Source organism: Hyla sarda, chromosome 8, assembly GCF_029499605.1.
Source record: "Hyla sarda isolate aHylSar1 chromosome 8, aHylSar1.hap1, whole genome shotgun sequence".
Classification (NCBI taxonomy): domain Eukaryota; kingdom Metazoa; phylum Chordata; class Amphibia; order Anura; family Hylidae; genus Hyla; species Hyla sarda.
In genome coordinates, this window is record NC_079196.1 from 184,408,129 (window position 1) to 184,422,528 (window position 14,400).

Consider the following 14,400-nt stretch of genomic DNA (forward strand, 5'->3'; position numbering starts at 1 on the left):
ATATTCATCCCCCCTCCCTCCAGCTCGCCCTCTCTTCGCTGCTCCTAACTGGAGAGAGGGGGGATGAATATTCATAAGTGGTGCTGACGTCAGTGCCAGTTAACCTGCAGAAGCCCCGCCCATGCCAGTTACAGAAAGATATACACATGGAATAAAACTAAAATTGCGGGCGATTGGCCGGGTGGATCACGGGTAAGGTAGGGCTTGTTTTAATCAGCGTCTCCCGCACTATCCACCAGTACCTGTGGATAGTGTGGGAGAAAATATCTGACATGGAGTGAGGCATGGTGTGCAGCAATGCTCACCACCACCACCTCCTGGGCCAATGCTTGGTGCATACATGTGCTATGATACCTAATTGTACTTGCATTCTAATAATCCATATACAGCTGAAAGTGATGCTTACCACTCACCCCACAGCACCACTTTCTATGGTACAGGGGGCCTCTTGTAAGACCATCCTGCTAGCCCTAAAAATGTGCTAGGACATCACCCTTGTATGACTTGGCACTATGACAGTCTTGGCATTGACTTTACTCTATTGCAAGAGAATATGTATTGTTGGGGACTTCAACAGTAAGAATTGGCTTGCATATGCACTTTTAATTGTTTTTATAGTTTAAGGTCAGTCAATTTGTCTACAGTTTTCTTCATAAATGTGTATGGAACTTACTTTGTGCTTACAGGGCACTGCCAAGCTCCAGGAGAAAAGGGTGCAGCAAAGTTGGAAGCACACCATTTTCTAGAATATCAGTGTATGTTTTCTATTAAAGTGTGTCTGTCATTATATAAAAACTTTGGCAAGTTGCTGGGACATTCAGGGTCTAAGTGTTCAGACCCCCACCAAGTGCTTCCCATTCCAGATCCCTGTAATCTCCATCTCGCTGCACAAAACCAGCTCCATTATTAGTCTATGGGGCAGGTCTTGTGCAGCCAGACAGAGATCCCAGGAAGTTGGGGAGTAAAGTGCTCAGCTGCACGCTTCCCTCACTTTTTTTTCCCTACTCCGCCCCCGACCGATTATACCATGTGACATGTTCCATGTTCCCCCCCCCCCCCCCCACATACATGCCAAAAGTTTTATTCATTATTCATTAACTGTTAGCCTACAATAAAAGAGGAAAAAGGCGTGCAAAAAGGACTGGGCTGCGTAAAACAAATGTAAAATGGTGATGATCTTTATATATCATTCCAGACAATGTTTGGTAACAGACGTGGAGACTTTAGGCTTGAAGCTGCTTGGCAATAGAAAGCTTATTCAAAAAGTACCTAACACTTCTTACATTGACATATCATTTTGGGAGTGGACAGTGAATGTTGCAACAGACGAGACTGCTCATGATTCATGCTTTACATCCTGGCGGTCTTGTTCTGTTAACTTGTGTGGTCTACTACTTTACAGCTGGCCTCCTGGTCATATGCATTTCACAAAACCAGCATGTAAAGGGGTACTCCATTGCCCCAGCGTTCGGAACATTTTGTTCTGAAAGCTGGATGCGGGCTGCGGGGGTCGTGATGTCATAGCTACGCTCCTTGCGATGTCATGCTACACACCCCCTCAATGCAAGTCTATGGGAGGGGGCGTGGCATCAGCCACGCCCCCTCCCATAGACTTGCATTGAGGGGCATTGGCTGTGGCTGTGACATCACGATCCACACACCCAGCATTTGGAACAAAATGTTCCAATGCTGGGGCAGTGGAGTACCCCTTTAAAGTTATCTCAGGCAAACACTTGTTAAGGTGGCGTCTAGTGACAACAACATACTAAAAAAAAAAACTGGCCTCCCTTATGTGAACCAGTTGCTGCTAGATTTTTTTGTAGACCCACATGCTTGCCCAAATATAATATTTTCATAAAGTCTTTTATGCTATGCACATTTACATCTATATACATAAAAGCTAAAAGCTCCTAAGTTAACACTTCCTAGCAATTCCTGCCTCTCTGCATTTTTAGAAGATCATATTGATACCAGGAACTGCTCAATAACAAGAATAGTATTAAAGAAGTATTTCCAGATACATCTTTTTTTTTTTTTCTTAAATGTTGCTATGGTTGTTATAAAAAAAAAAAAAAAAACAGAAACAAAAACACATAATCACTTACCTGGGTCCCCTGTGACCCCTTCTTGCTCCCTGTTCATCACTCTTTCTCCTACTTCTAAGATGAACTTGACTCGGCAGTGACGGCCTACTCAGCCAATCACCGATTGAGGTGAGAGGCAGAGTACCAGGGGACTCAGGTAGGGAAGTGTGTTTTATTTTTTATTGTCATAGTGTTTCCAGTAACTTTTTAAAACATGTATGTATCCAAAATATCCCTTTAAAGCTTCATGTGTTGAGCAACAGAGTATTTATTAGGCATAAAGTCCATCCATATCTGTTATATTTATTAATATTGTATTTTTTTCATTGCCACTTTTGTATTTCTGAATGTACTTATTGATATTATGAAATAAGGTCACATCTGTGTCTCAATAACTAGGTGCATTATATAAAAAAAAGAAAAAGGAATTCAATGTTCCAAAAATGCAAAACTATTACCTGGGATGAGATTTACATATTTGTAAACATTTACTGAGAAAGTAAAAGTAGACAGGGGACAGGTTATTATGAAAAGATCACGGGGAGGCTGTTTGCTACGTCTGTGACTTCCTCAGAAACCAACATACTTGTGAAGTTCTTCTGAATAAATATTTCCTCTGTAACCTCAGGTGTAGGAGAACAGCAGCCATACTATCGGCCTATCTAATCACTTTTATTTATCTACATTCAGATATTACTGTAGTTAGTTAATGCTTTTGTTGCAATTCTTTGTCTGGCTATGGACAGATGCTTCACATGTACACTTTTTTCAGTTGTGTGTGGCTTAGGCAAAAAAATAATTTATATATGAAAGCACCCTAGGGCAGAAAGCGGACATTGTGTCTTTGTCCAAAAACAGAAAAAATTCAGACCAGAGATTTTGGGCGATTCCGGTTCCCGACGCTCGTTGGGCGGGGATCGGAGCTGGATGCCTGCTGAATGATTTGCATCCCGGCAAAGTGCTGAGGGGGATCCTGAGGATCCCCCATATCGGCAATTGCTGCAGATCGCCGGTAAATTCTAACCAGCGATCTGCGTCGATTCTGGGTCATCTGGGTCACGTGTGACCTATTGACTAAGATAAGTATGATGATCGATGGTGTAATATACACCATCAATCATCATCCGTACAGTACTGGGAGGTGGCAGTGTTGCCACCCCCCAGTACAGCTGTGATTGGGTGGCCGTAGTGACCGCACCAATCACAGCAGTTTGGGGAGGGGGGAGGTGGGTGAAGGAGCACATTGCTCCATTCTGCCCACCATTATTGTGAGATCTGGGTCAGGGACAGTTAAGATAAGGTAGGGACAGTTAGGAATAAAAAAAAAGTTTATTTTTTTTATTTTTTTTTAACAGCGTACCATCTGTCGGTGTCCGTAGGTCCGTAGCACCTTTAGTTGCGTGACCCTAGCCCTACAGGGTCACTGCGGTCTGCCACCAGCGTTTTCTTTTCAGCGCAGGCCCACCCATCACTGATCAGCCCCGTAGTACTGATCAGCATTTTTTTGTGGTTAAGGTGCTTTTTCGGGGATTAAAGCATCTTTTTTATTTTACTTTTTGCACCTAATGGTGGTCCGTGCCACCAGTAGCAGGCTTGTGCTGTGTGGACGGACCGTAGCTGTGTGTGTGGCCTCTCCCACTGCTGTCAGTGATTTATCACTGTTCAGCTTTTTTTTGGGTTCAGGCTGGTGCTTTTTTGGGGTTTTAATTGTTTTTTTTATTTTATTTTTCAGGTTTTTTGTAAGGGGGTCTGTGTACGTGTCATCAGTCACTGTTCTGGGCTGAGTGGCCAGACCCCCCACTGACTTCTGCGCCCCCTGCCGCCACCAAATGCTAATCAGTGTGCACAACACTTTTTTTGGCTCACTTTTTTTGCACTAGAAGTCTTTTTTTTTTTAAAGTTTATTTTTCTTTTTTTAGTTTAGTTTGATATTTTTATATTATTTGTTCTTAGGGGGGGGTTAGTTAGTAGTTTAGGGCGGGTTAGGGTAGGAACTCACACCACACACACCAATAAAGTTTTCCCCCACATACATAAACTTCAACCCTCATTAGAGTAGGGAAATAGCCCGCAGGCATATGCCATACTTGCCTTCGAAACTGAAAGCGCCACAGAGGACGAGGAAGACCCCACCTTCCTTATTTCCTCGTCCTCCTCATCATCTAGTTCTGATGATGAGCCACCAAGGCTGCGAAACACGAGCCTGTGATTCATGAGTCTGTTGGTGACTCAGAAATCAAGATTGAAATAGTCCATTTCAGTGAACCCGACGATGTCAGTTTTTTTTTTCAGTGACGACTTTGTCAATCTGATGGTTGACCAGATGAATTGCACGCCCAACAGTTCGTTGATGCAAACCCAGGCTCATTTTTAGCTAGACCCAATGAGTGGTACCCAGTCAATGCAGCCGAAATTAGGACCATTTGGGGCCTCATACTGCATATGGGTCTAGTTAAAAAAAAACAGTGTCAGGCAATACTGGAGTGGGGATGTCCTCTACCAGATCCCGCTCTACAGTATGGCCATGGCACATCCCCGGTGCAAGGCCATTCGTGAATGTTTGCATTATGTTGATAATGCGGCATGTCCCCCCCGAAGTGATCCCGCCTATGACCGCCTGTATAAAATCAGGTCGGTCATCAATCACTTCAGGGCCAAATTTTGGGAGGCCTATGTCCCTGGGTGGGAGGTCATTGTTGATGCGTCTCTCATCAGCTTTACGGGAGACTCAGCTTTCGGCAATACATCCCAACCAAGCGAGCGCGCTATTGCGTGAAGATGTATATAATTTGCGAGAGTACCTCAGGGTACAATTGCAAGTTTATGGTGTATGAGGGACGAGATTCCCGTATTGAACCCCCAGAATGTCCCCCCACTCTGGGAGTTAGCGGGAAAATTGTTTGGGGCCTTTTGCACCCATTGCTAGATAAAGATTACCACCTTTACGTGGATAACGTTTATACTAGTATTCCTCGCCGCCAGATCCACTGTTGCTTGTGGGACAGTCCGGAAGAATCATAGAGGCCTTATGCCCCATCCCCTACATGCTCCTATCCCCCGGGGTGAGTCCCGTGCCTTTTCCCATGAAAACCTGTTGCTGGTCAGGTATAAGGACAAGAGGGATGTCCTTATGCTCACCACAATTCATGGGAACGGCAGCACCACTGTCCCTGTGCGAGGTATCACGGGACCGGTCCTCAAACCCGATTGTATTCTGGAGTACAATCGGTATATGGGGGGAGTTGATCTTTCTGATCAAGTCCTCAAGCCATATGATGCCATGTGCAAAACACGGACATGGAACAAAAAAGTTACGGTCTACTTGGTACAGGTTGCCATGTATAACTCTTTTGTACTGTTCCAGCACGCTGACAACACAGGGACATTCCTGCAGTTTCAAGAGGAAGTTCTAAAGGCCCTCCTCTTTGGTGGCCACCAAGGAGCAGGTCAGAGCACCTCTGGAACTGTGGGCCCCCAGGTCATCCCCGGTCAACATTTTCCAGGTGCGGTCCCCCACACTGGAATGAAGGGATGATCCCAGAAAAAATGCAGGATGTGTCACAGGAGGGTGATTCGGAAGGAAACCACCACTCAGTGTGACACTTGCCCCGATCATCCGGGCCTCTGCATTAAAAACTGCTTCAGGGAGTATCACACTTCCATGGAGCACAAAATTCTTCATCATTTTCCCTAATTTTAATTCCCCAGAATTATACTCCAATGTACCAGTCCAGAGTACATTGTCTTCCAAATTTTAAAACCAACCCCACCTCCCAAAAGAAAAGAAAAAAAACTCTTTCCCAATACCCCTGATAATATCTTTTTTTTGTTCCCCAAAAAATGGGTCATGGGACACAGAGTCAACAGCTTTGGGGGTTTGCAGTTGCCTCAAATGCGCAGCGCTCTCTCCCCCACCTGAGCGGGGTGCGCATTTGAGGTAACAGGTTAGGTTTTTCATCCCCCCCCATAGTACACTTCATCCATTCCTGGAAAATAAATTTAGGAAACACCTGTGTGTTCAAAATGTCCTCTTTACCCCTATACTCATTCCTTGGGTGGTGTACTTTCTGTAATGGTGTCACATGTGGGTGTTTCATTCTTGTATTTTCCTCTGAATGTATGTAACCGTCAGCTACTGATATGCCATAGGCCTCAAATGAAAACAGACCTTTATGACTTCTGAGCCTTGTTGTGCGCCCGCCCAGCATGTTACCCCATATGTGGATGTGTTTCCATAGTCAGGAGAAAAAGCCCTCCAAAATTTGTAACCCAATTTCTCCAATTACCCCTTGTGAAAATTTTAAAAATTGGGTAACCCCAGCATTTTAGTGTAAAAAAATCTAATTTTTCAATTTACAACCCACTGTTCAAAAAACCTGTGAGGTGTAAGTACTCACTGTACCCCTTGTTACCTTCCTTGAGGGGTGTAGTTTCAAGATTGCGAAGACTTGCTGTTTTTTTTTTTTTAGATTTTATGTCAGAACCTCAACAATTGCAGTGCACCACTTTAGGCCTCAAATCTCATTGGTGCTGTCTCACTCCTAAGCCCTGTTTTGCACCCGCATAGTGCTTTACCGGCATATATGTGGTATATACTTATTTTGGAGAAATTGGGCTACAAATTTTGTGGAGCTTTTTTCTCTTTCTACTTGTGAAACTAAAAACTATTTGGTTAATACCAGCAATTTAGAATAAAAAATCTAATTTTTCACTTTTACGGCCCACTGTTCAAGAAACCTGTGAGGTGTAAGTACTCACTGTAACCCTTGTTATGTTCCTGGAGGGGTCTAGTTTCCAAAATGGTGTCACGTGTGGGGGGTTTCTGCTGTTCTGGCAACATGGGAGGTTTGAAAATGCACATGGCCCCCAACTTCAATTTCAGCAAAATTCTTTCTCCAAAAGTCCAATGGGACTCCTTCTGTTCTGAGATCTGTAGTGCACCAGCAGAGCACTTAACATCCACATATGGTGCTTTTTCTTAATCGGGAGAAATTGGGCTTCACATTTTGTGGTCCATTTTCTCCTTTTACCCCTTGTGAAAAATTTGGGGTAACCATCATTTTAGTGTTGAAAATCTAATTTTCCATTTTCACGTCCAACTTCAACGCAAAGTCGTCAAACACCTGTGAGGTGTTAAGGCTCATTATACCCCTTGTTACGTTCCTTGAGGGGTGTAGTTTCCAAAACATGTGTTTTTTTTTTTTTTTGCTGTTCTGGCACCCTGGGGACCTTCTCAATGCAACATGCCCCCCTAAAACCATTTAAGCAAAATTCTCTTTCAAAAAGCCAAATTTTGCTCCTTCTCTTCTGAGCATTGTAGTGTGCCAGCAGAGCACATAATGTCCACATATGGCGCATTTTCTCAACTGGGAGAAATTGGGCTTCAAATTTTGGGGTCCATTTTCTCCTATTACCCCTTGTGAAAAAGAAAATTTGGGGTGACACCATTATTTTAGTGTTAAAAATCTAATTTTCCATTTTCACGTCCAACTTCAACTTCCTTACAAGCAGAGTTTCAAAGTTAGAAAAATGCAAAATTTTCATGAAATTTGGGGATTTTTCACCAAGAAAGGATGCAAGTAATGATGAAAATTTACCGCTATGTTAAAGTAGAATATGTCACGAAAAAACTATCTTGGAATCAGAATAAACTGTAAAAGCATCCCAGAGTTATTAATGCATAAAGTGACAGTGGTCAGAATTGCAAAAAAGGGCTCAGTCCTTAAGATGAAAAGGGCTCAGTGCTTAAGGGGTTATATGTACAGCCGTAGAAGAATGGTAAACATTTATGATCCTGCAGTGGCCCCTTTAAACAGATAATCAGTGGGGGTTTCAGGAGCTGACCCCCTCTGATCTAATATTGATAACCCCTCAAATCCATTTCATGTTGTAATTCTTAGGGCCCTTGCACACTGAGCAAATTCATTCAAAATGGCACAAACCTGTGCTTATTTCACATAGAAATCATCACCGAAATTGAAAGTCCCATTCAACAATGGAGGATTCCACTGAAAGGATTAACATGTTCATTTTTTGGGGGGGAATTCGGATGTGTGTCAGAAGTTCTGCTACAGAATACGTGTGCTGTGTGCACAGAGCAGCAGAATCCCATTGAAAACGTGTCTTTTTTAGTCTAACTATGGAAGTTGTCTCATCTGCAACGCATTTAGTTGTATAATCTGACTTTATGGTCACGCACAGCTCTCCTTAAATATATAGAACATCATGACTAATTGTTATCAAAATAACTTTGAAAACAGCTCCCTATTCTGGTAGACAATATTTTTGTGTTAATCTTTTCTATTAAACATTTGTATAGTAAAGAGAAAGTTATATTGACTAAATTCTTCTGTACTAAAAATATATCTCGTCCCAAACCCCAAGATTGAAAGGAAAGATGACATCAAGAAGATGCTAAAAAAAAAAGGTGACAAATAAGCTCTAAAGTGTTTTTCTGGAAATATCATCAAGCAAAGTATAACATGATTTTATATAAGAAAATAGCCTTTGAATTTTGAGATGCATCAACATAAAAAATAAGACTACATACAGTGTCCAACTAATCTGGACTATCAATATATGCTTAGTAAATAGTGTGGCAGCGTGACTCTGACAATGAACATACTGACCTCTGCTGCTTGGATCTAACATTAGCAGAGAAGGAAATGTTGCTGCCCTTATCGCAGCTAAGCATCAAAACTCCACCAATATCTGCACTAGTTGAAACTGCTTGCATCAGCACCTGAACAAAGAGACAGAATTGACTTTACTATGCATGTTAATCAAAGGATAACTTAATAAAAACCATTATAATTTATGCATTTGGAAAAAAATTGCATTGTTTCATGTGGAAGAATTTTACATTTCCATTACAGAATAGCAACCACAACTCTACAAAAAGGTATATATTTACCTGTACCTACCACAAAATAAAATATTTATTGACATAGCGGTGAGTTTCCTTTTTATATAGTTAAAGTAGATATAGAGTTCTGTGGGTTGGAGATATCCTTGTACACATTCAAGCAATTGCATTTTTTTTCTTTTTGTTTTTCCTTCCTAATCCTTGTTGTGGAGGAAAATAAACAAAGGAGGAAGCTTTTGACTTCATATCCCGTCCTCATATATTGTTGTCATATCCCAACCCCATATCCCGTCCTCATATCTCTACCTCCTATCCCGACCTCATATCTCAACCTCATATCCCGTCCTCCTATCCTGACCTCCTATCTCGACCTCATATCCCATGCTCATATCCCTATAAAAACAAGAGAGAGTTCTCCATAGCGTAAAACCACCCGGGTAGAAGTGGCAAAGAAAAACTTTACACAAGCCTCTTACCCCAGGTGGTTGTGTGAGCTCACACACAACAAGGGTCAGCGCGAGTAAGTGATAAGGCCCGGTCTGCAGCCTCCCAACCAACCAGGCAGCAGTAGAGATCGACTTCCCGGGGATGGTGGGTCTCCACGGTGCTGACCAGGGACGTACACGTCAGGTAGGTAGAAAAGGATTTTATTAAAATAATGCTAATGGCATTATTTTAATAAAATCCTTTTCTACCTACCTGACGTGTCCGTCCCTGGTCAGCGCCGTGGAGACCCACCATCCCCTGGAAGTCGATCCTCACATCCCGACCTCCTATCCCGTCCTCCTATCTCGACCTCATATCCTGTCCTCATATTCCATCCTAATATCCCGACCTCCTATCCCAACCTCCTATCCCGACCTCATATCCCATCCTCAGATCCCATCCTCATATCTCGTCCTCATATTTCGTCCTCCTATCTCGACCTCATTTCCCGTCCTCCTATCTCGACCTCATATCCCGACCTCATATCCCATCCTCATATCCCGTCCTCACATCCTGTCTTCATATCCTGACCTCAAATCCTGTCCTCATATCCCGTCCTTATGTTCCGTCCTCATATCTTGTTCACAGTTGGGACTGATTTGTGATGAAGATATTGTAAGCTGAAAATAGAAGGGGACGTGGTTTTGTGGGACTGGGCATGATTTGCAAGCCAGACCAATGCACAAAAAGGGTAGATAATAAAAGGGGTAGTGCTTAAAATGTGGGCGTGTCTTTGTGAGATGGGATGTGACTTGCAAGCCAGACTGACACAGTCACCAGGAGATGCAGAGCGGAGCTTGTGGAAAAAGGTACTGGAAATCCCATATACTTGCATGGGACTTGAAACAAAAACCCATCTGTAATATAAGGGTGTAGGTAAGGGTTTATTTAACTATCATATCTTTTTATTTGACATATACAGTCATGGAAGTAAACGTTGGCACCCCTGAAATTTTTCAAGAAAATTAAGTATTTCTCACACAAAAGGATTGCAGTAACACATGTTTTGCTATACACATGTTTATTCCCTTTGTGTGTATTGGAACTAAACCAAAAAGGGAGGAAAAAAAGCAAATTGGACATAATGTAACACCAAACTCCAAAAATGGGCTGGACAAAATGTTGGCACCCTTTCAAAATTGTGGAAAAATAAGATTGTTGCAACCATGTGATGCTCCTTTAAACTCACCCAGGGCAAGTAACAGGCATGGGCAATAAAAAAAAAAATCACGCCTGAAAGCACATAAAAAGGAGAGAAGTTCACTTAGTCTTTGCATTGTTTGTCTGTGTGTGCCACACTAAGCATGGACAACAGAAAGAGGAGACGAAAACTTTCTGAGGACTTGAGAACCAAATTTATGGAAAAATATCAACAATCTCAAGGTTACAAGTCCATCTCCAGATATCTAGATTTGCCTTTGTCCACAGTGCGCAACATTATCAAGAAGTTTGCAACCTATGGCACTGTAGCTAATCTCCATGGGTGTGGACGGAAGAGAAAAATTGATGAAAGGTGTCAAGGCAGGATAGTCAGGATGGTGGATAAGCAGCCCCAAACAAGTTCCAAAGAAATTCAAGCTGTCCTGCAGGCTCAGGGAGCATCAGTGTCAGTGTGAACTATCCGTCGCCATTTAAATGAAATGAAATGCTATGGCAGGAGACCCAGGAGGACCCCCACTGCTGACACAGACCCCACTGCTGACATTCCTTGTCAAACTGAAACGTGTTGCTAGTAAGAACGAACTGCAACGCTTCACTGACAAAATCAATGAAAGCAGCGCTCTTGCCTGTCTCGGTGAGGAGCTCTCGCACACAGACAACCCCCTTGTCCTGGGGGATGCTTGTGTAGAGGGACTCCACGTCAAGAGAGGAAAGAGCGTACTGCTCAGGCCATTCTGTATTCTCCACAGCACAAAGGAATTATCCTGTGTCCTTGACGAGGGAAGTAATTTCCTTCGCCAATGGATGCAAGAGCCAGTCCAAAAATCTGGATAAAGCTTCTGTAAGTGATCCCACACCCGACACAATCGGGCGTCCGGGGGAGTTTTTTTTATCTTTACAGACTTTCGGAAGAAAGTAGCATTGGGCGGCTCTAGCATTGCTGGGGAGAAGTTTAAGAGCAGTTTTTTCTTAAATGATATTCCTTTCTGTGTATTTACGTAACAAAGATCTTAATTAGGACAGTAATTTCTGTGTGGGATTGCTTGAAAGTTTTATATATATGTTTATATTGTTTAGCTGTCGAGTGGCTTCTGCTATATAGTTTTGTTGCATCATCAACATAACATTCCCCCCCCCCCCCATATCTGCTTTTTTATAATTATATTACTATTATTTTCAGTGTTTGAGGGCAACCTGCTCCTCCTTTCTTAAATTAGGGGGGTCGATGGGGTAGATGAGTGTCTGTCCTTTACGACTTTCTTCTCAAAGAGATGTATGTTGGATCCTGGCTGAGTAGGGGGACAGAAGGTGAATTGAATACCCCCTCTGAAATTGAGGACTCAGGGTTAGTAAGAGGGGTAGGAACTCCGTGTAACAATTCTGTCAGAATATTTATACAGTTGATGTTGTTAGATGTAAAATCTTCTCCTGCTTTAAAACCTAATGGGTTAATTGTAAATGTTTTTCCACCTTCTAAATGTATGGCAGAAGAAACTTTATTGCTAAACATTTTTTTCAAATTAAGCTTCAAATCCCCTTAAAAAATTCCACATTAAAGTCAGTTTTATCAAAATCTTCAGTGATGCAAAAATTCAGCCCCTTCATGAACACGGATTCCATTGCTTGATCCAGGACAAAGTCTGTAAGGTTAATAATAGTGGGCGTATTATCAAGTGTGAATGCAGTCCAGGAGACCTTCTTCCATTTTTCTTGTTGCTCTCGTCGGATCTTCCTAGTTTGTTCCCTTCTTGTTTTTTTTTTTTTGGTTGTTATACCGGCTCCGGGAAGTTTTCGATTGGCTTGGCTCTGAAAGTTTTTTTTGTACTTGTGAATTTTTTTGAACTATGTTTGAGTCTTCTAAACCACTGGATTCTGTATCTGTTGTCCAGAAGTCAGTAACTTTCTTTTTTCCCTTTGACTTTCTTAACAGTGGACGTTTATTATAGGTATGACATGTAAACACATTGTCGGTGTCATAATCCAACTTATCCCGGATGAACTTGTCTCTCTTTTGATCTTTTATGATGGATTGTAATGCTGCTAATTTCTCTTACAATTTCTTTAAGAAGAGATGGTAGTCAGTAACTATGAAACATGTGCGTAATTCTGTTTTAGCTTTACACAGTTCCTCGGCAATTATTCCATACTCCTCCTCGTTTCGCTACAAGTTCACCCGGACGAATCTGAACACAAATTGGATAACCAAGTCACTCCTAGCAGGGAACTATAAGTGCGGTTCCTGCACATGGGGCGGTTATATGAATACAGATAAAAATATTTGTGTTGGAGGCATCCAGGTGAAACTAAATGGACCCGTTTGTTGCAAAACCAAATGCCTTGTAAATGCTATAGTATGCCCATGTAAACAATTTTACATTGGGTGCACTATAAGGTCTCTCATGGAAGTGCATGGAAATAATCCCTCTTGTTTGAAAATGTGTAGCATTGAAAGAGCGCAAGCTTTTACTACAAAGAGATGAGAGATGGATAATAAATACTTGTGCGTTAGAAAATCTCGGTCTAAATAAGATTGATGGCGTTATGTTTTAAATTTTTCTAAATGTAGAATGTTTACTTTTAAGTACTGTATCTATACTCTGACGCACCTGTGTCACGTGGGAAGGAAGGTTTATACCTCCCCCTCACACAGATGTAGGTATGCAGTCTGATGAAGCACAATCCCGTGTGAAACAGCCGCTGTAATTGCGGCACCATCCAGGCATCTGACCTTGTCCTTTTGGCATTTTTAATGCATCGAAAATAAAGCAAGATTCTTGGAGCACGAACTTGGTGAGTGGCCTCTCATTTTTCCTACCATTGTCATATTGGATACCTGCTATCATTTCACTGAGATTGAGCACCACCACTACTGGCCCATCTACCGCATCTATCCGAGCATCCTTACTATACACACACCTATATAATTAGAAGCAGGTTGTGCTGACCGCTATATCTATAGAAACATTAAGTTAAGGGTGCCAATAAATTTGTCCAGCCCATTTTTGGAGTTTGGTATGACATTATGTCCAATTTGCTTTTTTTTCTCCCTTTTTTTGTTTAGTTCCAATACACACAAAAGGAATAAACATGTGTATAGCAAAACATATTACTGCAATCCTTTTCTTAGAGAAATACTTAATTTTCTTGAAAAATTTCAGGGGTGCCAACATTTACGGCTATGACTGTAAGTAATATGTGTACCAGGTATTAATGAAATATCCCCAGCCATACGGAAGTTATGTGGGAACATACATTTCTTATTGATTTGCATGGGACTTTAAACAAAAACCCAGACCCTCACAAATGGGGGTAGTTAAGGGTTAAATTAACTATCCTATATTTTAAGTGGACATATAAGTAACATGTGACCAAGTATTATCGAAATATCTCCAGCCGTTTGGAAGTTATGCAGTAACATATATTTCCCATAGACTTGTATGGGACTTTAACCCCTTAAGGACTGAGGGGTTTTCGATTTTTGCACTTTCGTTTTTTCCTCCTCATCTTTTAAAAATCATAACCCTTTCAATTTTGCACCGAAAAATCCATATGATGGCTTATTTTTTTGCACCACCAATTCTACTTTGTAGTGACATGAGTCATTTTACCCAATAATCTACAACGAAATGGAAAAAAAAATTATTGTGTGACGAAATTGAAGAAAAAATGCCATTTTGTAACTTTTGGGGGCTTCCGTTTCTAGGCAGTACACTTTTCAGTAAAAATGACACCTGATCTTCATTCTGTAGATCCATACGATTAAAATGATACCCTACTTATATCGGTTTGATTTTGTCGTACTTC

The 14,400-nt window shown here is 41.7% G+C and overlaps 1 protein-coding gene across 5 annotated transcripts in view; it reads right to left on the reverse strand.

Moving 5' to 3' along the window:
* LOC130283871 (uncharacterized) overlaps positions 1-14,400 on the reverse strand; it is a 417,906-nt gene that overhangs the window by 139,314 nt on the left and 264,192 nt on the right. For all 5 annotated transcript variants that reach the window (XM_056533499.1, XM_056533498.1, XM_056533496.1 and 2 more), the window contains one exon: positions 8,714-8,826. In XM_056533499.1, coding sequence (XP_056389474.1) covers positions 8,714-8,826 — 113 coding nt within the window. The remainder of the gene's footprint in view (positions 1-8,713; positions 8,827-14,400) is intronic.